The 26863-nt window shown below is 37.4% G+C and overlaps 1 protein-coding gene across 1 annotated transcript in view; it reads right to left on the bottom strand.

Moving 5' to 3' along the window:
- The window catches only part of SUGCT (succinyl-CoA:glutarate-CoA transferase), a 555315-nt gene that overhangs the window by 516587 nt on the left and 11865 nt on the right, over window positions 1–26863 (bottom strand). The window contains exon 6 of the mRNA XM_008150339.3: window positions 22114–22234. Within this exon, the coding sequence (XP_008148561.1) occupies window positions 22114–22234 (121 nt within the window). The remainder of the gene's footprint in view (window positions 1–22113; window positions 22235–26863) is intronic.

Here is a 26863-nt window from a genome sequence, read left to right as displayed (position 1 = left end):
CAGATATCCATAGGCAAAAGAATGCAATTGGATTCTTATCTTACATCATATGTAAAAATCAACTCAAGATGGATTAAAGACATAAATGTAATATCTGAAACTGTAAGGGCTTCCAGAACCCCTTCTGCTCTCCAGGACAAGGCCCTAGAGATGGGGGCCAAGTATCCACCAGACTGGACTCCAGACAGCACCCACCTCATCTGTGCCTTTGCCAATATCCTCAAGTAGAGCCAGGTCCTAAGCCTCAGCGGTTGCCTTGTGGGTAAAGAGTGGGTGCTGGACTATCACCACATATATTGGGGGCTGCCCTCCCGGAGGTACCTCATTGCAGGGCCAGACTCCAGCAGCAGGATGAGGGGGGCCCTCACAGCAGCAGCAGCAGCAGCGAGGACGAAGCCCCCAAGCCTTTTGGAAAGCATCCCCAGACCAAAACCAAGCCCCCTCTGGCAACAGGGTCCAGCTCACCCTAGACGCCCCCTAACCCCAGAAGAGAACAAGCCAGCCCCACCAGGGTCCCAGGAAGCTACCCACACTGAGGGGGAGTGGTCAGAGGGGCAGGACAATGGAGTGGAAGATCCTGGGAACACTGGGGCTGAGGGGAGAAGGGTGGCTGAGCAGAAGGGTGAGAATGGCCGGGACCCACAAGCAGGATCCACAGAGGAAAACACAGACAATAAGGGTCCACTGGGAGTCTCCCAACCCGCCAGTTCCAGAATTCCCAGACTTCTTCTGGGACAAACACTCCTTCCCGTGTGGGGAGTTCCCTGGGGAAAAGGGGAGGCAGCTCAGCCGTGATGGTACAGCCTTCAATGGGGAGCCCGAGGACTACATGAGCCACTGGGTCCAGTTTGTGATCAGGGCACAGGAGTGGGACCCCAGCTTTGAGGAGGCCGTGATGGACAACCCCTCCCTGGTGTCCATCCACCAGCGATGGATCTACAGTTGTAATGAGAAGCAGAAGTTACTTCCTCACCAGCTCTCCAGGGTGGGGCCTCAGGCCTGAAGGATGTTTTGTGCGTTCAGGCACACACACAGAAGTTTCATAAAGCTGACTTGGTTTGGGGGGAAAAAACATATACACTTTTGTCACTTATTCCTCAATAAAGTCTAGCAGGGGAAAGAAACAAAATGTATGTAAAAAAAAGTACCCAGATAAAATTATCACTTAGTATTAAGAAATTAAAACAGTTCAAAATTAAATTATACTTAGCATTTATGACAGAAAAGGTATCACAACATGTCTCTCCTTTATGTTTTATTACAGAAAATTTCACAGAAATAAAGGTAGAGAGAATCCTATAATAAATTTGTTAGCCAGCATCAATAATTATTTATTCATAGCCAATATTCTATCCCCTATACTTATATTTATTACACTTATTTCAATTAAAACTATTTTATGAAGAAAAATGTAAAACCATTTTTTAATCCTCACCAAGAGGATATGTTCATTGATTTTTAGAGACAGAGAGAGAGAGAGAGAAACATCCTCCCGCCTCCAATGGGAAAAAACCACAAAATTATAGGCTCTCCCATGTTGGTCTCGCAGTTCCAAAACTTCTGAACTATTACTTCTTCAATCTTTAGAAAAGCAAAGTGGGATATAAAGGGAATAAAGTACAAGTCAACAATGTCCATGCAGAAATGAGTGCCAAGCTTTAGGAGTGAATTTAGACTCCAGGACAGCTAGTTCACGGCTGTAAAGGGCACCCCAGACCACACTTCCAGTCTTGAAGCCCTGGTATCCCCAGCATAAGACAGGCCTCCAGGAGCAGAGAGAAACTCCACCACAAGGCAGGAACACTGGGGGTGTGCTCTTTAAAACCTGGTATCCCAACAGTAAGGCAAGAGACGGAATTAAGGGTCAGTCTGCTCCAGGTAGGGAAAATCAGGTGCTCAGGCTTCTGGCCAGGACCCTAATCCATCAAATGAGGCTAACAGAAGCCCTCACCATCACGACTCTAAATGGAGTCTTCCAAACAAGGGCCTGCGGGAAAACACGTGCAGAAAACAGCTTGCTAAGTAAACGTGCACTGTAGTGCTTGCCTTACAATGCAAGTTCTAACTTCCAAGTATTTCTATTAAAGAGAAAAATAAAGTTATGCTTGTGAAGGCAGGGAGTATGGCATGATGAATAAGAGGATGAGTTTTAGGAATGAAAACATTTGGATTCAAACTATAGCTCTGCGAACGACTATATTTTCGACAATTCCTTTAACCTCCCTGAGCCACTGTGTCCACAATAGTCACATTTATCTCATAGATTTATTATGAGGATTCAAAACAGTATAAACAAAATACACTTTACTATGAGAGCTAAATATACTTAGTTAATAAATTTTCATTGATTAATATGCTAATAATATAGTAGCTTGCCCTTTCCACAAAATATTGAGAAAACAAAAACTGCCTTGAGGTACAATGAAATGATGAGAATAAATAGTCTAAGCGCTGCAATTATGTTGTTTAATAACCCATTAAAATGGGAAGTTTTTATACTTGTTCATTTTAGAAAAGATGATAATAATAAAATATATATTACTTATTTTTGTAGTATGAATCAAAAATTATTCTATCTTTTCGCATTATACTTACCTTAACTACCAGTACCATCAACACATATTTATGACAATAAATAGAACATTTTAAAGCAGAGAACTGACATTATCTAAATGGTAGTTTGCAAAGATTACTCTGTTGGCAATGTGAGGAATGAATTATTTATTAATAATTTAATAAAGAGCTGAAAAAATGGTAAGCATAACCAGATAGTTCTTTTTAATTGTAAACTTTACAATTCCAAAAACAACTATGATCAAAATTAAAGAGGAAAAATTTAAGCATGTCAGTTCTATTTTATAATCAAATAAGGAGATAAGGAAAACTGAAAAGGTTACAGAAAATCAGAGAAACACTTCTCCCTCTCCCTCTCTCTCACCCTCCCCCTTCTCCTTCCCTAACCCCCCTCTCTCTCCTCTCTCTTCCTCATCCATTCTCCCCCTCCTCTTTCTCTCTCTCTTTTTTTTTCTCTCTCTCTCTCCCCCTCCCTCCTCACCCCCTTCTAATCCCTCAGGTGCTCACATTCATTTTAAGGAGCAACCTCGCCATCTTGTGGCTTTCATGAACATTTAATACAGAGCAAAACTTGAATTTCCAGACTTATAAGTAAAAATGCAAGGGAAGGAAGCTAAAGGGAAAATATATTTTATCTTTTTTTAATATATCTTTATTGATTTCAGAGAGGAAGAGAGAGAGAGAAACATCAACAATGAGAATCATTGATTGGCTGCCTCCTACATTCCCCACACTGAGGATCAAGCCCACAACCTGGGCATGTGCCCAGACCAGGAATCAAACCATGACCTTCTGGTTCATAGGCCGATGCTCAACTACTGAGCCATGCCAGCCAGGCAAAGATATTTTATCTTTTAATTTTCCCTGAATACCAGATGAAACTTCTGGTTTCACTCATTTTTCTTGTGTCTAACTGTGTTTTCTTTGTCTCCTTAACTTAGGAGCTCTTAAAAGCAAAAGCTTCATTGGTGCTTTTGTTTTCTGTAATGCCTATGACACCTCCTCCCACAGCTCTCAACACTCTGCCTATCACTGGTTAATCTTTTAGAGATCAAAGGTCCCTCTGACAAACTGGTAAATAGCTATACATTCTTCCTAGAAAAAAGTAATTGAACATATGCTTACACTCCTAAAACCCCATTTGTGAACCCATAGCTAAAAAACTGGTTAAAGACCCTCAGCTGGTCATCACTGCTTGTTTTCTATCTGCTCCAGGCCCACAGCACCTAGATTATCAGCACAACGCTCCTGAGGGGGATCAATTCAAGGACACCTTGGAGACTTCTATGCAACGAGGAGCTTCAGAATGGGGCTTCGGCCCAAAAACAGGAGAACAAAATAAGTAAGGTCCCATCTAGACTGTTTCATTAGCCTCCTGTTTCTGACCTCCCTTCCTCACACTTGCCTCTTCTGATCAGCGTGATCTTCCTGAAACATAAATCAGAGTGTGCTACTTTCCTGCCTAAAGCTTTCTAAGAGCTTTTCCAAGTCACCTAGAGTAAATCTGAGCTACTTATCCTGGCTTACAGAGTCCTTCATGACTTGGTCGCTATCTGCTCTCTGTCTCTCATCATTTTCCCACTGCCCTCTACCTTGATTTCCTTTGACCTTCTTACTGTTCTCTAAATACACCCAATAGCTATCCCATCCTGAGGCATTTGTACCACCTAGAATATTGGTGTGTGTTTTTCTTCTACTCTTCACATGGCTGGCTACTGCTGATCTTCAATATATCATCCACAAAGAGGCCTTCTCTGCTCGCCCAATCGAAAATAAACTCCTAGGAACTCTCTGACATTTTATCATATTTTCATTCTCTCTACAGCACTTATCACTCTCTGATAATTTTTTTTTTATGAATACCTGCCTCTCCTTTAGAATGCAAGCACCATGAGAGCTGTGACAAGTGTCTGTTCTCTGCCATATCTTTTTAGCACCTGCAATGTCTACAGGTATCTCAGTAAATGTGTGAATAAATAAGTGTGAATAAATGAGCTTAGGAAATAGAAATAACACTTATCTTACTTAATACTTACCTAACTTAACACTTATTCTTTGGCTAGAAGGCAAAGATTAAACTGTACTTCCTCCAGTAATACCTGGAATAACCTGTTTAGGGTAATGGACATAGTAAGAAGGTCAAGACAACTAAATTTCCCAGGTTCAACTGTTCACATTCCCTAGTAGACCATATCTGGTCCCCTCTCTTTTCATTCTCTGTGCATCTCATCCATACCATGACCCAAACAAGATATTAGAAACACCCATATCTAGAATGATAACAATATTTATTGAGTTACCATGTATTAGGCACTCTATTAAATGTTTGTCCACTAGATCACTTAATTCACACAACAACCCTATGAGTTAGGTACCATTATCCCTTTTTTACAACTATAAAAGCTGAGTCTTAGAAGGTTAAGTGCCCTGTCTAAGGTCACACTAATAGGAAGTAGCAAGTCTGGGCCCTTAAACATAAAAATGTCTTTTTGTGCATGTGTGGATATTTCCACCAAAAGTCCACGGTAGCTCAAGTTGAAGATGCCCCAAACAGACTCAGATGCTACCTCAGTCACACTTACATGCCACCAACCCGACCAGTCATTTTCCACATTTACTGTTTTACTGAATGACATATCACCCACACATCTGCAAAAATCCAAAACCCTACGAGTCATCCTGGACAGTTTTCCTTCAGTTTGTGTCCATAACCAATTAATCACTAATTCATTATTATTTGATCTGCCAAATAACTCACAAATCCATTTAAAATGTTATGCCTTTTTATAGTTTACTACCTGGTCCCTCGCCTCAGTTTATTCTTCACATGGCTATAAATGCCTTTTGAATATGTAATTCTGATCAAGTCATTTCCCTTATTAAATTTTTATTAAATTGCCTACAGGATAAAATAATAATTTCTTAGTATGACACACTGAGTCATTTGTAACCTGGCCCCTCACCACCCCATATGTCATCTCCTGCCACTTCTCTAAAACAACTCACACTTAGTATAACTGTTCTCCAAATATACAAGGCTCTTTCATTCCTCTGGGCCTCTGTACATTCCATTTTACTTATAACCCCCACCTCCTGGTCTGTCTTGTAAACAAAGAACTCTTAAGATAAAGACCTAGTCAATAATGGGCTATTAAGAACAAGAAAGAAGGAGGTTTTAAGAAGACTAGGACCTATCTTGGTAATAAATTCAAAAACAAAACAGGTATGTCTAAAATTAATATCATGGCTATTAGCTAGATATTAACATTTCAGTAGCTACAGAAACTCCAACAATATATTTTTACATAAAAGGAGAACAGAATGCAATAAAATATTTGACAACAAAGAATAGAATCTTTCAAAATGTATACAAGTATCTGGATTCTGTTTCTGCTCATTTTCTGGTATGTAGATTGTTTCTGAATTAAAATGATAAATTATGAACTCGTGATACATTTAATGTTTTAAATATATTTATTTTCTTATCCATCTACTAAAAAGACCTAGAAGCAAAGACTAACCCAATAGCAATTAGCATCCCTAATATCCAGATTGTGGTTTCTAAATACCATTTCCCAATAAAAGGAATTAGGGGGTAGGAGGGCTGTAGGGGTCAATGGGGGGAAAAGAGACATATGTAAAACTTTCAACAATAAAGAATTATTTAAAATAATAATAATAAATAATAAAATTAACCCCCCAAAAAAGTAATTAAGATTCCTTCAGGAAATAGTTGAATCCAGGATGGGGCAGGAAATGTACAAAGTACATCTAGAATATCTTGTTATACCAATAATCAAAGACTATTGATCATCAAAAGGATGCAGAAGCCATCTTGAAAAGGCCACTACTGGCCAAAGATGAAATAATTTGAGTATCAATAAGGATAATAGCTTCAATGGACTGAAACACATCAAATTTGTTAAAATTTGTGAGTTTATAATGATTTTTTTAATCATCAGTCACCCTTGGAGGATACTAGGGAATAAATTCATTATCATGACAACTGGTAAATGGGATGAATTTACATCTATCCTGCCTTTACTAAATGAACTAATATTTCAGGGTAATCAAATAGTTGATGAGGAGAAGATTCCCTTTATAGAATTTTTCCAACCAATATATGAAGAAGGAATGGCAGAAGTAGGATAGCTTCATTTTGTAGCTCCTAATGAATAGATCTAGGTAATCATCATCAATGGCTATTAACATCACAAAACATCAACAGCTAGACCTTATGTGCCTTCTGCTGGAACTACAAACTTCCTTCTATAAAATATTCTTGACCCCCGAAAAAGTTTAAATCTGAGCAAGCCCACAAATGTGTCAATTTATAAAGAACAATCAAAAGTTAAACAACATGGGAATGTAAGCAGCAAAATTCAAACTTCCCAACAAATAAATTGTAAGAAAAAAAGAGATTGAGGAGGAACTAAAAATTAAAGCTTTAAGAAATATATAAATCAGTTGTAATAATTGGATTTAATTTGGATCCCAATTCAAATTAACAAATTGTAAAAAGAATGAGCAAGAGAATTGGGAAAATCTGAAAACCAACTACATATTTCATGATGTTAACAAATTATGGTTATTTTTTATTTTCATGTGTAACATTGGATATTTATGCTTTAAAAAGAGTTCTTTTCTTTCAGATATATTCTGAAATATTTAAAAATGAAAATATATAAAATTTGCTTTTAAAATACTAGAGAGATGGAAAAGAGGTGGCTTTGTAAACAAAATAAGATTGGCTATGGTCATTATTGAGTTGGGTTATATGTGCCAAGAGCCATTATACTATTCTATCTACTTTAATGTGATTTTTAAATTTTCCACAATAAAATGTCAAAAAATAAATAAACTTAAGAATGACATGCAAGGAATATTAGAACTGAATGGGTCTGGGGCAAAAATTCTTGCTTTTCAGACGAGAAAACTAAGGCCTAGAGAGGTTAAGGGACTTGTCCAATGCCATAAAGCCCAACAATAGCAAAACTATAACTAACACTTAAGTTTTCAGTTTCCCAGTCTTATTCTCCACTTGAACAGGAGAGTTATATTCTATTCTGAAGAATCTCCTTACTTCTTCTACTTTGTAGGATTAATTCAGAAACATATTAAAGAGCCAGTTCTCTAATAAGTGTTTTATTTTTTCATTTGTGTGCTTTGTTTTGTAGAAATGTTTCCCTTATGCCTTTTTCCTCCACTGTGACAATTAAATAAGATGTGTTCGGCAAATGAGCCAAAGTTGCACATTCTTATGGTTTATCACTCAACTTTTCCTGTTGGCATTGTAAAAAACCTTCCTATTCCTTTTATAGTTTTCCCACAATCAGACCTTCCATTTATTAGGGTTTGTACTTCTGTCATATGCACAACAATTAGGATTCTCACAGTCATACCTCATTTTGGTGTGTTTTTTTCTTTCTCCCTCAGGGTAAGAATATAGCATTTCTAACCTGTAAGATATGCACCTTTCTACAAGATTACATACCTCAGCAGGATTTTAATGAGATTCCTGTAAATTTCTTTTTTTTTTTTTTTTCTTTTTTTTTAAATATATTTTATTGATTTTTTACAGAGAGGAAGAGAGAGGGATAGAGAGTTAGAAACATCGATGAGAGAAACATCGATCAGCTGCCTCCTGCACACCCCCTACTGGGGATGTGCCCGCAACCAAGGTACATGCCCTTGACCGGAATCGAACCTGGGACCTTTGAGTCCGCAGGCCGACGCTCTATCCACTGAGCCAAACCGGTTTTGGCAGATTCCTGTAAATTTCAATATAGCAAGACACCTCCCTCCCTACAAACCTGCTAAACAATCAAAACTAGCACTTAACCTAAGAACTCCATAAAGCCAACTAATAAAGGTAATTTAGGTGCAATAATCCTATATAATAAAAAGATAATATGCAAACTGACCCTAACAGCGGAATGACAGGTCGCTATGATGCGCACTGACCACCAGGGGGCAGATACTCAATGCAGGAGCTGCCCCCTGGTGGTCAGTGTTCTCCCACAAGTCGGGCTGACAGCTGCGAGCGCAGTGGCAGGAGCCTCTCTCCCACCTCCTCAGCAGCACTAGGGATGTCCAACTGCGGCTTAGGCCTGCTCCCGCCTGCCAGAGGGATGTCTGACTGCCAGCTTAGGCCCCATCCCCCAGAGAGCAGGCCTAAGCCTGAAAGTGGACATCCCCTGAGGGGTCCCGGACTGCGAGAGGGCACAGGCCGGGCTGAGGGACCCCCCTGAGTGCATTCGTGCACTGGGCCTCTAGTAATAATAATAATAGTTAACATGTACAGAGCACTTGCTATATTTCAGGAACTATGCTGGTGCTTTCTGGGTATTATCTCATTTCAGTCCCATAAGAACTATAGGAGGTAAATTTTATTACCCTATTTTAATTACTACTGAGAAGAATGGGGTTTTGATAAACTAAGTGCCCTACCCAAGATCACACATCTACTTACCATAATTCTATAGGTAATTATTGAAGTGTTGACACTCATTACTATGTAACCACTTTAATAAAATATTTTCCATGAATATCAGTAGTTCATACATTGTCCAAAGACCAAAAATGTGATTAATTTGGTTTGCTACCTCAATAACCTTTAAAATTAGATCCCTCAATCTCTATCCCAGAGAGGCAGCAAAATATACTAGTAATACTATTAAGTATGTATTCCTAGTCAGAGAAGGTAAATAAATTTGTTAGTTAAGCAGTATTCATCAATGCAGAAAAAGCATACCAAGCAAAAAAAAATCTTTACACTGATGATATATCATTATCGTACAATTACCATTTTGTGTTATGACACCCAACTTGATGCCAATATATAAAAGTATGTTTTGCTTGACAGTTGTTTCTTTTTTTAATATATTTTTATTGATTTCAGAGAGAAAGGGAGAGGGAGAGGGATAGAAACATCAATGATGAGAGTCATTGATCGGCTGCCCCTTACACACCCCACACTGGGGACTGAGCCCAAAACCAGGGAATTGCCCTGACTGGGAATCGAAATGTGACCTCCTGGTTCATAGGTCAATGCTCAATCACTGAGCCACGCTGGCCGGATGACAATTGTTTCTTATGTATGTGTTTCATTTTTCCCAACTAATTAGCATAACACTAAGCAAACAGTAGGAACTTAAACACTCATTACCTGTACTACTACATATTTTTGTATTTATACCATTTCATGCATGCCTATGATATTCTTCACATAAATTATAAAGATAAATGTTTTCACAAGATTGACAGGAGTTAGGAATTGCTGAGTATTAAGACACCATCTTGCCTATAATATGCAGTTTTTTATAGAATAAAATGAAAAGCCTTCAAAACTATCATCATCCAAATGGAATCTACAATTGCAAAGGCTCTGATGATCATGCCAGTGCATCATGCTTAAAGTGACCTTAACTACACCCACAATAATGTACATACACAGAGAGAGAGAGAGAGAGAGAGAGAGAGAGAGAGAGAAAAGGAGAGTGAGAATATCCTAAATCCCAGAAAATTTATTCAAGTAAGGAGAGGAAAAATATTATCATCCATACTGATACAATGAAAATGAACTGGAGAATTTGCCCTCAAATTAAAAATTCAAATATATTTTCATGGAATCTATTAAAAAGAAACTATATCAGCAATTATATCTATATCCCAAGAGTCAACATTTTCTATAAGACAAATGAAGCTCACATTTTGGGATGCCCCTTAAAATCATTAAAGAATAAAGAGAATTATCATTGTTATCTATTTATCATTTTTAGGAACAAAATCAAATTATAAGTGACAGAAATATTAAACACACTCTATGAGTAGAAAAGAAAATAAAAATCCAGCCAGACTCTCACATAAAACCAATTCCTGACAGCAAGATTCCCACACTCTAAATAGCAGCACTACGTCAGCCTGTGAAAGGACATTTTAAGCAAAAAACACAAAAATGTTCAGTACTATTCTCTTCACAGAGACTAAATATCATCTCAAATTAAATTCAGATAAATGAATAACTCAATTGGCTGATACATTAACAAGAATCACCTTTAGCCTTGTTCCATTGCCAAGAGAAAAATATTTAGTTAAGTAATGTCACTATCTTTATTTAACAGAGATCAATGAAACAAAAGAATAAAAGGAATCCAAGTAAGAAAGATATCAAATAAAATCCAGTAATCAATAAAAATATTTTTTTAAAAAAACATAGCTAATGTAAACATCTGGCTTATTTGATAGTTAGATATCTAATAAATGATAATTACAAAGTACATTTACCAATACAAAGTGATAAAAACTGCGTTTTGGGGGTTTTTTTTGTGTTTTGTTTTTTTGTTTGTTTGTTTTGCTAAGAACATGATAAATCCTAAGAGAAGATCTAACCATACGTATATCTTTGGTATCTCCACTGATGGTGAAGACACTGACTCCAAAAACCAATTTGTCCATTTAGTGCATCTTCAATATAAAAACGTGGATTAATTTCAATATACTTATCTCCCTCATTATTTCAGCTAAACAAGTATTAAGATAAAGTTACATTTTTTTCCACAATCCAAAAAAAAAGCTCTTTTCACCCCTGGCTGCTTGAAAACTGACCACCATCATGAATGACACAGTAACTATCCGGACCAGGAAGTTCATGACCAACAGATTACTTCAGCAGAAACAAACGGTCACTGACGTTCTTCACCCTGGGAAGGCAACAGTACCTATGACAGAAATTCAGGAAAAAACAGACAAAATGTCTTAAGACCACACCTAATGTCATCTTTGTAGTTGGATTCAGAACCCATCTTGGTGGTGGCAAGACAACTAGCTTTGGCATGACTTATGATTCTGTGGATTAACCAAAGAAAAATGAACCCAAACAGACTTATAAGACATGGCCTGTCTGAGAAGACCTCAAGAAAAAAAATCAAGGCCAAGAGACATATGAAAACATGCTCAAAGTCACTAATTAGATGCAAATCAAAATGACAATGAGATGCCATCTCACACCTGTCAGAATGGCTATCATCAACAAATCAACAAACGATAAGTGCTGGAAAGGATGCAGAGAAAAAGGAACCCTCTTGCACTGCTGGTGGGAATGCAGACTGGTGCAGCCACTGTGAAAAACAGTATGGAGTTTCCTCAAAAAATTAAAAATAGAACTCCCATTTGACCCAGTGATCCCACTTCTAGGAATATATCCCAAGAAATCAGAAACACCAATTAGAAAGGACATATGCACCCCTATGTTCATAGCAGCACAATTTACAGTAGCTAAGATTTGGAAACACCCTAAGTGCCCATAGCAGATGAGTGGATTAAAAAACTGTGGTACATCTACACAATGGAATACTACGCTGCTGTAAAAAGGAAGGAACTCCTACCATTTGCAACAGCATGGATGGAACTGGAGAGCATTATGCTAAGCAAAATAAGCCAGTCAGAGAAAGATAAATATCACATGATCTCACTCATTTGTAGAATATAATGAACAACATAAACTGATGAACAAAAATAGAGACAGAGAAGCATTTTACAGACCGTCAAACTTCAGAGGGAAGATGTGGGGAGTGAGGAGATGGGGTTAAGAGATCAACCAAAGAACTTGTGTGCATGCATATAAGCATAACCAATGGACACAGACACTAGGGGGTGAGGGCATATGTGAGGGTGTGGGGGTGGCCGGGGAGAGGTCAATGGTGGAAAAAGGAGACATATGTAATACTATATGTAATACTATAGGTAATACTTTAAACAATGAAGAATTTTTTAAAAAGAAAAGAAAAAAACAGTGAAAAGAATGTAAGATCAGAATGAAGAAAATCAGGAGGACTGCAAAGGCCAATGTTGATGCTGGCAAAAAAACAGGAGTAAAGATTTTTCAGTGACTTTACCTGTGGTGATTATACAGATTCTTCATGAAAGGATTAATAAACTAAGAATCTAAAAAAAAACAAAAACATTTTGTATCTGGGGGAATCAGGCCAGGTTCAAAATTTTTCTGTAGCTAATCCAAAAATAAATAATTGAGAATTTATCATGCTTTTCTTTTTTTTAATGTTTTTATTTATTTTAGAGAGAGAGGGAGGAAGAGAGAGAAACATCTATGTGAGAGAGAAACAATGACCAGGGACGAAACCCACAATCTGGGCATGTACCCTGATTAGGAATCAAACCAGAGTGACCTTTTGGTGCATGGGACGATGCTCAGCCAACTAAGCCACACCAGCCAAGGCTTCCCTGTGTTTTTCTAAGAATAAAAAAACTAAGGTTAGGCTGGCATTATTTTGTTGAAAATGTTATTTCTATTTATTTGTCGAATTTTACCAGGAATTGAAAACTTCCTGCAGGGTATGAAAAACCATTGCACAGAGAGTAGTTTCTGTTGCAGACCTAAATTAAATGGGCTTGATAAAGTGATTAGAGATGTTCAGCTTTTGTCATCTCCACACACAATTTAGTCTAAATAATACATTCCTCCATCATCACTCAGGGACTATCATTTGGTCTGATGGTCTCATAGCCTGAAAATACTTGGTAACAGACTTATCACAAAATCATGTACCAATACCAAGTTTCCCCCTGATACAGTTAGGTTACAAAGCCAGCTTTATGTTTTTAATTCATACTAACTTTGCACCAGAGGTACATAAATATCTGTAACACTCTGGGAATATCATTAGAGCCAGACTAAATATCAGGAAATGTAGCAAAAGTGGTCCTTCTAATTTCTGGGTTAACATGGCAGCAGACAGCAATCCCAGTATACTTTCTCTCAAAATCCCATCAAAATATCTATAGAGGCATTGTAATAAAAATAAAAAGCTGGGAGAGGGGAAAAAACATTTAAAGGGAAGATAACATCACATTCCATGATTAGGGGACAATTTCCACTAAAAGCACGATTGGTGCAAAGGAATAAGCACATTCTTGAATGATAAATCATGTGTTCTATTCTGAATCAGAATCATACAGGCCAACCAGTTAGAGATTAGGATAGATTTCCATATCTTTACAAGGCCCTAATTAGTTAATTGATCCTTTTAAATGGAAAGTAGCAAAATATTTAGAATTCTAAGAAAAGATTTTCAGAGATTTGGGGAGTCAAAGATATTTTTTTAACAAAGTCCCTTTTAATTTCTATGTTAAGGTATTACCTGCACTGGTTTTTTATTTCAGCCCTTGCTGACGAGTTTTTAATTTTTGTTTTATTGTACCTATTAGATGTTTGTTTGAAACATACAAAGAACGGAATCATCACCCCTACTATCAGCACACCTGGTAAAGAGAGGTTCATTCATGGAAAATTTCCATGCAGCTGGCCCCATCACTATCTCCCTAAAAGACAAGGTGACCAGACTTTTACAATTGAGATGACTGATCATGATGATAGCTAATTCTAAAACTCTTTTTTTCTCTCATTTGGAGCACTAGGAGCCAGGCTTCTATCTACCTAATAAAAGAGTAACATGTTAATTGATCGTACCTTCGCGGTGCCCACCAGCCAATCAGGAGTGAGTATGCAAATTAACCCAACAAATATGGCAGGTTAATTTGCATACACAGGCACTGAGCGGCCAGGGGCAGGGCGGGACACTTGCATCATCACCATTGGACGATGGCATTCCGCACCACCCCAGCCACTCTGGGCCTCTGGGCAGCGTGGGAAGGCAGAAAGGCGGCTCTGGGCCTGAGCGGAAAGGCAGCTCCGGCCAGCACCGGCAGTCAGGAGAAGGAAGGCCCATTCTTGCACGAACCTTCATGCATCAGGCCTCTAGTTATTTAATAAAAACATAACTGCTACAAAGTAGTATATATGCATAGTAAACCAAAGAGTAAAATAAAATAATTTCACAGAGCAACTCTTGCTTTCATGGTTTTTTCTAATTGTATAAATTGTTCTTGGAATGTAAATCCCTAACCATGCAAGACTCAAGGGACACTAGTGATAGTTTGTTAATTCCTTTTTTTTTTTTCCTATAAGGATTAGTGGCAAATAGCTAAACATCTCCGGCCACAAATGCAAGATTTTCCAAGAGTAGCCTGGTACGGCCATTAATTCTAGAATCTATAAACTGCATGTAAAAAAAAAAAAAAAAAACACGCCAATTTTCCAGAACCAGAATTTAGGTCCTCCATCAGCTGATTCACTTTTCTGTTTCCACAGCCATTCATAGACTACCAATTTCTAGTACACAACAAAGGAGAAATTAAGTGAGGATTTGTAGGCATGCACAGCATGCTGGGATGCTTTGATAACTAAGAAAATGCACTATTAGCAGGGTGGAGACAAGAATAATTCTGGAAGCAATTCATGGTGGGGTGGGTGGTTGGCAGGACAGAGGGCAGACCTCACACAGTATCTGTGGCACGAGCCTAATAATAGTATCAGGTAGTTAAAGCAAGAGACTAAAAACCTTGGTGCAACAAACCTCTGCTAAAAATTCAGATACAGATTCTATAAACAATTTGCCATTCAATCTATATTGAGAGAGAGGAAATACCAGCATCCCAGTGAACAGTCAGCATGGAAAAGGAAACTCCATCAGGAATATCCTTGCATGTGTCCTGACCTCCTAGCTGCCCTGTAATCCCTTTTTCCTTCTCACATAAAAAGGGTACTAGCCAGGCATGATCCTTAATGCTGTCTTGTAAACTAACTATATATCTGCAACAAGACAAAATGAAAAATAAAACATTAAAATCCTTTTTAGAATACTAGGATTTCCCAAAACAAGTAAGGAAAGTAAAACTGGTTTTCTCCTGTGGATGAAAGCTGTAAGAAAACTTTATTTTAGACCCATAATCTCTGTCTTACAAAAGGTAATTATAACCTGGTATTTCCTTAAAAGTGTGGACTGTGGGTTGCAGTCATCTACCTCTACCTACTAATGGAGAAATATCAGCTCCAAAATCCAGAACCATTCATAGCATAGAAGTACCAAACCGTCAACTATCTCTAAATATTATTTGCATTTGATAAGAAATAAATGGAGTGGGTCCAGAGACATGGAACAGAGTGCAGCATCTCGGAGGGAAGGTGGGGGAGGGTGGGTAGCTGGGAGATAATCAACCAAAGACCTTGTATGCATATATGCATAACCCATGGACACAGACAATAGGGTGGTGAAGGCCTGGGGCAGGAGGCAGGGGCAGGCTGGAGGGGGTTATGGGGGGGGGGGGGAAGGGGACATATATGTAATACTTTCAACAACAAAATATTTTCAAGGAAGGAAGGAAGGAAGGAAGGAAGGAAGGAAGGAAGGAAGGAAGGAAGGAAGGAAGGAAGGAAGGAAGGAAGGAAGGAAGGAAGGGCATATGAAACTCTTTGACTAGTCAAGATACTATGGCTGAACCATAGTATCTTAAATCACAAATATCAAAAGTAAATAATAGTCGCCCTAGCCAGTTTGGCTCAATGGATAGAGCATGGACCTGCAGACTAGAGAGTCCTGAGTTTGATTCTGGTCAAGGGCACATGCCTGGATTATGGGCTCGATCCCCAGTAGGGGGTATGCAGGAAGCAGCCCATCAATGATTTCTCTAATCATTGATGTTTCTATCTCTCTCTCTCTCCCTCGCCCTTCCTCTCTGAAATCAATAAAAATATATTTAAAAGAAAAAAGATACTATGGTTCAAATAATGGGCTGAAGGCTATATCGCACTAATGCTGAACAGAAAAAAATCATTAGCATTCCTGAAATAAATGTTATATAAATTTTATCTAACATTTATTTTTTTCACCTATTTAAGTATGACATTTCTTCTTATCTAGCACTGCTTCTTTAAATTTATGGATTTATTTCCCAGGCCTATTACTAAAAGGAGAAACAATTCAGTTCTGACGACAGAGTTTTTCTATGGTGGTTAAGTCTTGGCATGTTTATCTGGCACAAGCTATGAAACATTTAACTTGTGAAAGTTCTGAAATAACTACTGTTGTGACATTAACTAACATTGTAATCTTTTTCCCTCTTGCTGGCCTCTGGTCCCCAAAAGGTTCTTTAACTTGGGAGTCACTATATTCACATATTAGAAATCAGAGACCAAAAGTAAAACCAACTGACTCTTGTTTTACACCATATTCCTAGGCCCAGGCTATGTCTTGCTTCTGGAATTTGAAAGCATTGAAGAAACAAATCAAACTCCTTTTCAAGTCTTGGGTTTCTCTTTTATAGAACAATCAAGAAAAATCAAAGTATCTTGGAACTTGAATAGTTCAAACATACATTCATATGAATAAAATCATGTCATGAGATGGTACCCACTGCATCATTTTGGGGACTCATTTTGTCTATGTTCTAATCCAGTAGATTTTCTTAATCCTACGGTTTCATAAGGAGTTTCCAAAGAAAACTTTAATAATGTTCCTTATCCCAGGAACAAGACAGGATTGGCTTTAAAGTGGTGTTTGCTATTAAAAATATATATTTATTTAGAATTATATATCTGGAGAAACTTGACCTTTTCATTTGTTTAAATAACTGACAATGTATAGGAAATGAGTCAAAACACTTTTATCTTAGGAAAGATTGTATGTTCATACTAAAAACTTTGAAGACAGATATCTCAGGTTTACTCAGTACTACCTGAAAAACATATTTCTTCAACAAAATAAATTTCAGCTGAGGCTTCAAACTCAGAAAGAATTCCTAAGTGCCAGAACACAATGCAGGTCATGCTATGAAATCCGTTTTGCTGCCCTTAGTTTATCATGCATTTGTGAGTACACACGAAAAGGTAGAAAGGTAAATAAGACTTTTAGTAAGGATTGCCTTAGGAAGAATTGTCATTTCACTATGTCATAGGGGAGGAGCAAACCGCCTCCCCTTTACTTCAAGCCATATGAGAGATACTTCATAAAAAGAATCTGAAATCTTAGCCTGAGATTTTGAAATTACCAAAGACCTGACATGTGCTTAAAATTATGTCAAACGCAAGAGACTATGGTTACATCAGTAAAGGCTGCAGAACTAACAGATCTGGGAGTGAACTGTACTTCCTCCAATGGTGAAGAAGAGGAAGGGGAGTTTTCCCTATGGGCCAAGCAGACTATCAGGAGAGCAGAACTATTTCATTCAAAAGGAGTTTTACCCATGAGGGCTGCTTATAGGATAAGGTGACCTGAACAGATAGACTCTTTATAAGGAAAACACACACACACAAAGGCTGAAGGGGGAAAACTTCAGTCTGAGGTCTCAGAGGATCCTACAAAGCTCCCTATAAGACAAAGAGCCACCTCAGAGCTTCAGCCACACAGAAGGCTCCAATGCAGGACTCCACCTACACCAGTGATATAATGGCTTTTTGGTACCCATTAACTCACTTCCATTTCCCTAAGAGGTCCTCATGTGGCCCAAGTAGAACCCTGCAATCTGTCCATACAAGGACAGAGATTAAGAAAATGCCACTGGGAAATTCACAAAAACACAAAAAGGCACTTTCCAAACTTCTTTCCTTAAAAAAAAGAAAAGGGGGGGGGGTTGTAATTAAAGGGCATATGTACTGTTCCTACCACAAAATTAGTCTAGTCAAAAATATAATGTAATGTTTATCCTTCTGGAAAGAAAGAATAACGAAGTAAACAAGAAGAAAGAAAATATTTTTAAATGTGGTATACGAAATTCATACTGCTAAATTTTTATAACTAATAACATGCTCAGAGTATACAAAGGAAAGAAGGTACAACTTTAAATTGTTAAGGAAAATATCGATAGAATTCTAAAAGTATAGAGAGGTACAGAATGGTGACTTTTTAAAAAGTATAAATAGGTCCTTTCAGATATTCTCTCTATCCAGGGGCACGAAGAAAATCCTAAAGGTCTCTCAAAATGAAATTGCTAGTGGATTATAACTTTTTAAACACTGCCCCCTAATGTCCATACTCTGCTTCCTCTGAAATGACAGAAGGATCATGCTAATAAAAATAATCGGGTCCTTCCTCCCTTGTGATCAGTCTAGCATTTCTGTCCTGCAGACCAGATTTCACAGCCCGAGGCAATCTCAACCACACAACAGTCAGGATGCATTAGAGTAAATCTCCTAACCATTCTAAGATTGCTCACATAAGCAGTAAGGCCAACATGGGAGTGAGAACAGACTATTTGAGCTTGGACAGCACTAACGAGACAGCAATACCACTGGGAAACATCAGGAAAGTCTAGGATCTCAATCATAACATGTGCAACTTTAGACTGATCTAATCAGTCTTACTAAAAAACAAAAAACAAACACTGATTACCAAGAATATCAAACTTTTAAAAGAGAGATGGCCCTTGCTTTATACACAAACTCATGACTCATAAATGACCTTTGATTCTAAAAGATTCTGTTGAAATTTAGACTCCCTGATGAGCACATTTTTTTCATGATTTCTTCCATCACAAATATGACTAACAACCAATGAAAGAGAATAGCAAAAATATATTATTCTCAACTACAGCTGTTCAGTGTCTTGTAATCACAAAATCCATGTCATCACTTAACAATGATATATGTCTAAGTATGAAAAGCACAGAGACACTTAATATTAGTCAAGAAGCCTGAGTCTTAAACCCGTCTGCCATTAAAGAGCTGTGTGAACTTAGGTACCTTAGCTGCTCTGGATCTGTTTCTTTATCAGGAAATAAAGGAGACAGTACCGTATGGGTGTTCTTCTAATGACTGTTAGATATGCATGTAGGGAATTACAGAATTATGAGAGGTATTTTTTCAGTCTACACATGCCTCTCCCCATCACCTCCTTATTGCCACATTCCTATTACTTAAAAATATATGATACCTCCAATTTCCCCTGAGCTGAAAACTTCTGAATTATATTATCTATATCCAAGGCCCTTTGCCGCACTAAAATGTGAATACAGGATCTGAGAATGGGAAGAAAACTTAGAGATTCTCCAGTCATAAGCCGTGGCCCAGAAGAACTTCTGACTCTAACCACAATTAGTTATAGATGTGGAATTTTGGCAAGTGTGAGGCTTCCCAAGTAGATTAGCATTTTATTTGGCTAGGCCAGTGGTCGGCAAACTCATTGGTCAACAGAGCCAAATATCAACAGTACAACGATTGAAATTTCTTTTGAGAGCCAAATTTTTTAAACTTAAACTTCTTCTAACGCCACTTCTTCAAAATAGACTCGCCCAGGCCGTGGTATTTTGTGGAAGACCCACACCCAAGGGGCCAAAGAGCCGCATGTGGCTCGGGAGCCACATTTTGCCGACCACGGGGCTAGGCAATGTGATAAAATGCATTGTCATTCCCAGTCTTCACCTCCTCAGAATCCACTTCCTTGTCATGTGACTTTGTAGTTCCTGCCACAAGAGTAGAATATATATTTCATGACCCATTGATGTTGGGCTTGGTCATGTGATTTTCCATGACCAAAGGAACGTTAGCAGATGTTACATGAGGAGAGGCTGTAAACTTGCTTGTGAGATTAGGCTTGTTCTCTTTGCACTCCTGCCTTTCACTAGGAATAGAACATGCATTTGGTAGCCACTGGTCCAAGGAGTACAAGAGACATGTAGAGCAAACCAGGCCCCAAACTGCAATATGGAGCCAAGTCAAATCAGTTTACCAGCTGAATCCCAGTTGGCCCACATTCATGAGAATGAGAAATAAATTCTTATTGTCATACTAGAGGCCCGGTGCATGAAAATTCATGCACTGGAGGGGGGTCCCTCAGCCCGGCCTGCCCCCTCTCACAGTCCAGGAACCCTCAGGGGCAGGAGGTGACCCGGGGATCAGAGGAAGGCAATGCCCCCATCACACCTCCGCTGCTGCCAGTGCTGGCAGCGCAAGCCTCAGCCGGCCCTGGTTACCTAAGCCTTGGGCGGCCCTGGGCAGCTGGGCAGCCGCCATCCAAGGCTTGCCTGCACTTCAGGCCGGCCCTGGGCGGCTGGGGGGCTGAGGGGACTGGGGAACTCCAGAGGGAGGCACCCCAGCAGGGCTGAGGAGACGGGGTGCCTCCATCTTGTGGCTGTGGGCGTCGCCATCTTTGAGAGCATGGCAGTCAATTAGCATATTCCCTCCTTATTGGCTGTGGGCGCCACCATCTTTGTGAGGGTGTGATGGTCAATTAGCATATTCCCTCTTTATTAGATAGGATACGATTTTACATTTGTCACATATGCAGTATATTTATGGTACTGGGGCAATTCAAAAGATAATATTTTACCTATTTTAATATTTTAGAACTCAACATTTCCACTGGACTGCAATATTTTAAGAAAAAAATTCTGCCCAGCCGAGTGGCTCAGTTGGTTGAGCTTCATCCTATGAGCCAAAAGGTCACTGGTTGGATTCCTGGGTAGGGCAAATGCCAGGGTTATAGGCTCGACCCCCAGTACGGGATGTGCCGGAGGCAGCCAGTCGATGTTTCTCTCTCACATCAATGTTTCTCTCTTCCCTCTTCCTTCCTCTCACTCTAAAATCAATAAAAACATTTTAATCCTGATCTCATATTGATATATAGACAAGAAAAAGCTAAAGTAGTTCATCATCACCAAACCAGTATTACAAGAAATGTTAAAGGGACTTCTTTTAGAAGAAGAGGGGCAGGGGGAGAAAATAAATATCACAATAAAAAGACAATAACTATGTACCTATCAATAATCACTTTAAAAGTACATGTATTAAATGCTCCAATAAAAGACATAGGATAGCTAAATGGATAAGAAAACAAGATCCATATATATGCTGTCTAAAAAAGACTGACTTCTGATTAAAAGACACTCAGACTAAAAGTAAAGGAATGAAAAAAGATGTTTCATGCAAATGAAAATGAAAAAAAGCTAGGGTAGCAATACTTATATCAGATGCCCTAACAATTACATTTCTGAGTATTTATCAAAATAATTCCAAAACACTAATTCAAAAAGTTATATGCAATTCTATGTTCATTAAAGCATTATTTACAATAGCCAAGATATTGAAACAGTCAAAGTGCCCATAATAGACAATTAGATAAAGAAGATGTAGTACATAAAATAATGAAACCAAAAAATGTGGTATTATGTTTATTAAATATATAAAATTAACCAATATGATGACTATTTTCCCCTTTGACCTAAATTCACACACACTCATACATACATACACACACACACACACACACACACACACACACACACATCACTACAAAGGCTGAAAAAACTGAAAGACTTTATAGCACTCTTTTCCTTGGCTTAGCATTTTTGAATATATTGAAGAGATATGTTGAGTTCTTGTATTATCTTAAAGGCTATTAACATTTCAACTGTAATTCTATATGAGTTAATAGTACTTTAAAAATGTCTGCAAAATAAAAAAATTAGCAAAAATTATAGACAGACAATTCACAGAAATTTAAATTGCCAATAAATACATGACAAAAATGTTCATTTAAGTTAATATTTTTAAATGTTACTTTTTAGGAATCTAAAATGTCTTGGGAGGGGAAGAAGAGCAGAATAGCATCAAGAAAACTAACATTAGTAAGAGGTTTCTTATAGAAACTGGAAAATCTATTCGCTGGCGAGTGTGTGGTACTGAAATACCTGTGATGGAACAATAGACGATGTGAGGAGCGATTCTGTCTATCTCTTCGTATCCCAGGCCCATTGCAGACAGTTTGCCAGGGACATAGTTTTCCACAAATATATCACACACAGCTGCAAGCTGAAGGAAGAGGTGAAGATGAATCAGATTTCTTAAATGACTGTTAAACATTTAACAAATCTTCACATTTTAGAATTCTAATTTCAGTAAACAAAATTGACCCTCATTTTTGTAATAGTCCATACAAAAAGCACAGGAAAAGTAGAATTACAAAGTAGAATTAGATCAACATAAAGGCTCTGGTCAACTACTTGAGGTACTAATGCCAGTAAAACAATGGCTATTAAAGTTTTCAATAAATACCATAGTATTAAATGGATATGCTTATGTTAAATGTAAAAAATATCTAGGCTACATGGTGCAAATATATTTTCAGATGTTGAGGTAGAAAAATTAGAATATAAGTAAAGAAAATATATGAAAAACATCTTTTAAACCCTTAAAAAAACTAAATATAATGTCTTTACTACTTCTCCATCCTCATTATGTGATATTCCTCATTACAACATGCACATATAGGCACATGTAAACTTGATTCTTACATGCTCTCAAACTTTACAGGTGCTTTCTTTCCAGTGTGTTCAAAATATTAAATGAACCATTTTTTAAACTATTAAACTGGGGGAAAAAAACTATTAAACTGTAACCCAGTGTATCAATAACTATCTGTAACAGCCCAGCCAGTATGGCTGATGGTTGAGCATTGATCCATGAACCAGGAGGATCTGTGATGGAACAATAGACGATGTGAGGAGCAATTCTGTCTATCTCTTCGTATCCCAGGCCCATTGCAGACAGTTTGCCAGGGACATATTCCCAGGCAGGCACATGCTCAGGTTGTGGGCTTGATCCCCAGGCTGGGGCATGCAGGAGGCAACAGATCAATGATTCTCACTCATCATTGATGTTTCTATCTCTCTCTTCCTCTCCCTTCCTCTCTGAAATCAATAAAAATATACTATTATTAAAAATTGAATGTTTGTCTATTACTGTATCACCAAATTTGGGCTGTGTATATGGAATTGCCTGATAACCAAATTTGTGGGAAGGGAGATCTTAGGACACATCTCAAGGAAATAAGCTATCATCCTCCAGAGCTCCCGACACAGATGCACCAGAAGCCTCGGTGACCACCGACTGGAGAGGAATGATAAATATATTAAGACAGGAAGGTTTAAGTATGCACCCCAAGTTTCAAGCATAGGCACCTTTTCCAAATTTTAGGTGCTGATTACCATGTGACCTGTTTATGCTGTGGGCAACTCCATGCAGCATGCTCCAGGGAGAATCCCAATAAATATACATTTATTTATTGTTAATTTTCAACTAAGTATTGCTTGGGGATTTGGAGAGACAACAACACAAATCTACAGTTACACATCAATTTATTCCACAATATTTCTCTGAGCTTCTATTACTACTTACAAGGCACTCCTGCAGGCACTAAAAAAAAAACAAACTACTTGTATATCAAGCACATCTAGGCTTTTACACTGGTCATATTTCTGCATGGTGCATAAAATAGTACCTTATGCAAATGGCACCTAATAAATTATTTTTTATTTTAAAAAACTCATGTCAGTTCCTCAAAAAGTTAAATATAGAATTATCATATGACCCAGCAATGCCACTCATAGGCATATACCCAAAAGAATTGACAACAGGGAGTCAAACCGATACTTGTTTGCAAATGTTCACAGCAGCATTATTCACAATTGCCAAAAGGTGGCAACAACTCCTGTCCAACAACAGACCAATATATCCATAAAGTGGAATATTATTAGCTATTAAACGTTTTGATACATGCTACAGCATGAATGAACCTTGAAAGTATTATGCTAAGTGAATTAGCCAGACATAAAAGTACAAATATTGTATGATTTCACTTACATGAAATATCCAGAATAGGAAAAATCAGAGGAAAAAAATAGACAAGAGATTATTAGGGACTGGGTAGAGAGGGAAGTGTAGAATTATTACTTAATGTATACAGAGTTACTGCCTGGGGTGATGAAATATTTTAGAAATAGATTGATGGTTGTACACTAAATGTAATTAATGCCACTGGATTGTAAACTTGAAAGTTATTAAAATGGAAATTCTTATTATATATATTTTACCACAATAAAAAAAAAAATTTTAACAATGCAGGGTATTTGTATTTTTAGACTTCTATGGAATCCTAAATCACAACTCAATCCATATAAAGTACCCAGATGGAGCACAAATTCACTGTTTCAACAATAAATATAATGAATAACTTATACTAGTAGAAAATTATTCAAAATATTTTTATTAACCAAAAAAATCAGATTTAAAAAAAACAATGTACATGGTATTATCCCATGTTTTGGGGAGAAAAATTGGTATTCAAGGGTGTAAAGAGATTTGATATGATATGCTAAAATATTAAACTTTTTGCCCATGAATAGTTATTACTTATATAACAAGAAAAACAATTTTTATCTAAAAATGTACTAACATGCAGTCTAGAGTACAATGTGATTTAAAAAAAAGTATGCAAAAGTTGAGTTTAAGAGCTAAGTATTTCTCCAGTAGTTTTTTATGATACCCAAGAACTCTATATATATGCATATTGATATTTATTGATAAAATATCCCTGGAAAAAAATACAGGGCAGAAATTATCCTTTTCTCCATTTTATAAATATTTATTTTAAATAAATAAAAACTAGCTACTTACTAGATAGATATTCTTAGTGAATGTGTCATCCAAAATATTATCTCTCCCTCTCTTGTTTCAGGATATTCATCCATTTCAATATCATGTATGTTCCCTATAGCTTTAGCAAAGTCATTCATAAAAATTCTAAACAGAACAGTGCTAAAATCAGAGCCATCAGAAAACTTCTGAGTTACACTGATCTCCACATTATCTCCAAGTATTATACAAGTTAACTGCTCCAGTGGAGATGAAATTTGTTTACTGGATTCCCTGACTTAATAATCTACTAGAAAGTAAAGAAAAAAAAAAGACTGGTTCCCAGTTTTACTGGTGATCACCTCTGCCTCATCGAGTTGCTCACAAATTACCTAATAACCTCTTCTAGAATGTCGCCCAGAATAAAAACAAGCACAATTTTTATGAATTAGAGAACCCACCATCTCTTTTTTTCTGAAAGGGAAAAATTAATTCTTCCTACCAGTCACAGAGTAAAATAAGAACTAAAATCAAGTTGAAATATACCGTACCAAATTCTGAGTTCTCTTTATAAAGTGCAACTTAGGAACAGAATGGATGAGCAACATCAGAAGTAGAGGGGAAAGTGATGATGATAATGTAACCATATTTACGAGTTTTAAAAATCATGAAATAATTTTTAAATCTTATGTCAAGGAATATCCTTATCTGTAGGCGATGTACTCTGAAGGATTTCAGGACAAAGTTTCTTTCACTTACTTTCGAATGGTTCAAAAATACACACATAAACATATGCGTACTCATATGAATACATATGTAAATAAGCAAATATGGCAAAATGTTAAAACTGTTGCATCTTTAAATGTTTTTGTTATGTTTTAATTTTTCACAGTACAATGTTGGAGGAAAATAAAACCTATGACATGGTTCTGTGGATACAGTATGGATAGTGTGGCTGTCAACTAATTAACATGGAAAAGTAACTGAAATATAGATAACATGTTAGAAAGTTATCATATCATATTGCCATGAAAATACCAGGCTCCACATAGATTTTTTAAGCAGAGTTTTGTTTTCCACACAACCTGTTTTTGGTTAACCTACTTGACAAAGGAGTCATATTTTGGGGGGCTCTCAAATATCCAACTGATGGCTTAGTATAATACTTTGGAACCATGTCTATAAACTAGACTCATTATATTAGCAATAATAGCCACCAAGGTCTGAATACTGATGTTATTTTACTATTCTTAAGGTCAAAAAAGAAATCCATGCCCTAAAGAATATTAAAAAAAAAAAAAAACTAGGCAAAAATAATTTTTCCTCTATGCCAGTGGTTCTCAACCTTTCTAATGCCGTGACCCTTTAATACAGTTCCTCATGTTGTGGTGACCCCCAACCATAAAATTATTTTCGTTGCTACTTCATAACTGTAATTTTGCTACTGTTATGAATCGTAATGTAAATATCTGTGTTTTCCGATGGTCTTAGGCTCTACAGCAGCAGTTCCTAATACATGAGGAACTGTATTAAAGGGTCGCGGCATTAGAAAGGTTGAGAACCACTGCTCTAGGCCATAAGATGCGTAACTTATAAGTGATATAACTAGCTAAAACCCTTAAGTATGAATAATGTCCCAGACAACCAAAGTTTATTATGAGCTGAAATGTAATTTATTATTATCAATCAGAGAAATCAAGCCCACAATGAAATGTAATTTAAAATTGTTATAGTGTGGTGGACACTGGTAAAACCCAAAGAGGGTGAAAAGGAAGTCCCATCAATTCATTTATTTTGATCAGAATGATACATGTTGGCCTAAAATGTTCAAATGTCTTAGCAGTAAGAGTTATGAATTCCACCCAACACTGCCCCATTGAGAAGCCCTGCTGAAATGGTGCCGTATCTGTTCAATCAAATCTGAAACCTTGACTAGATAAAATATCAGAATATCCTGAAATAAAAGCAAAGAAGTAGGAACTGAAACTAAAGATGAAACTAAGAAAGGTAGAGCAGAAAGTGAAGAAT

Source organism: Eptesicus fuscus, chromosome 14 (assembly GCF_027574615.1).
Source record: "Eptesicus fuscus isolate TK198812 chromosome 14, DD_ASM_mEF_20220401, whole genome shotgun sequence".
In the NCBI taxonomy this organism is placed as follows: Eukaryota; Metazoa; Chordata; class Mammalia; order Chiroptera; family Vespertilionidae; genus Eptesicus; species Eptesicus fuscus.
The sequence above is the reverse complement of the archived record's forward strand: the minus strand, read 5'-3'. Positions and strand labels throughout refer to the sequence as shown.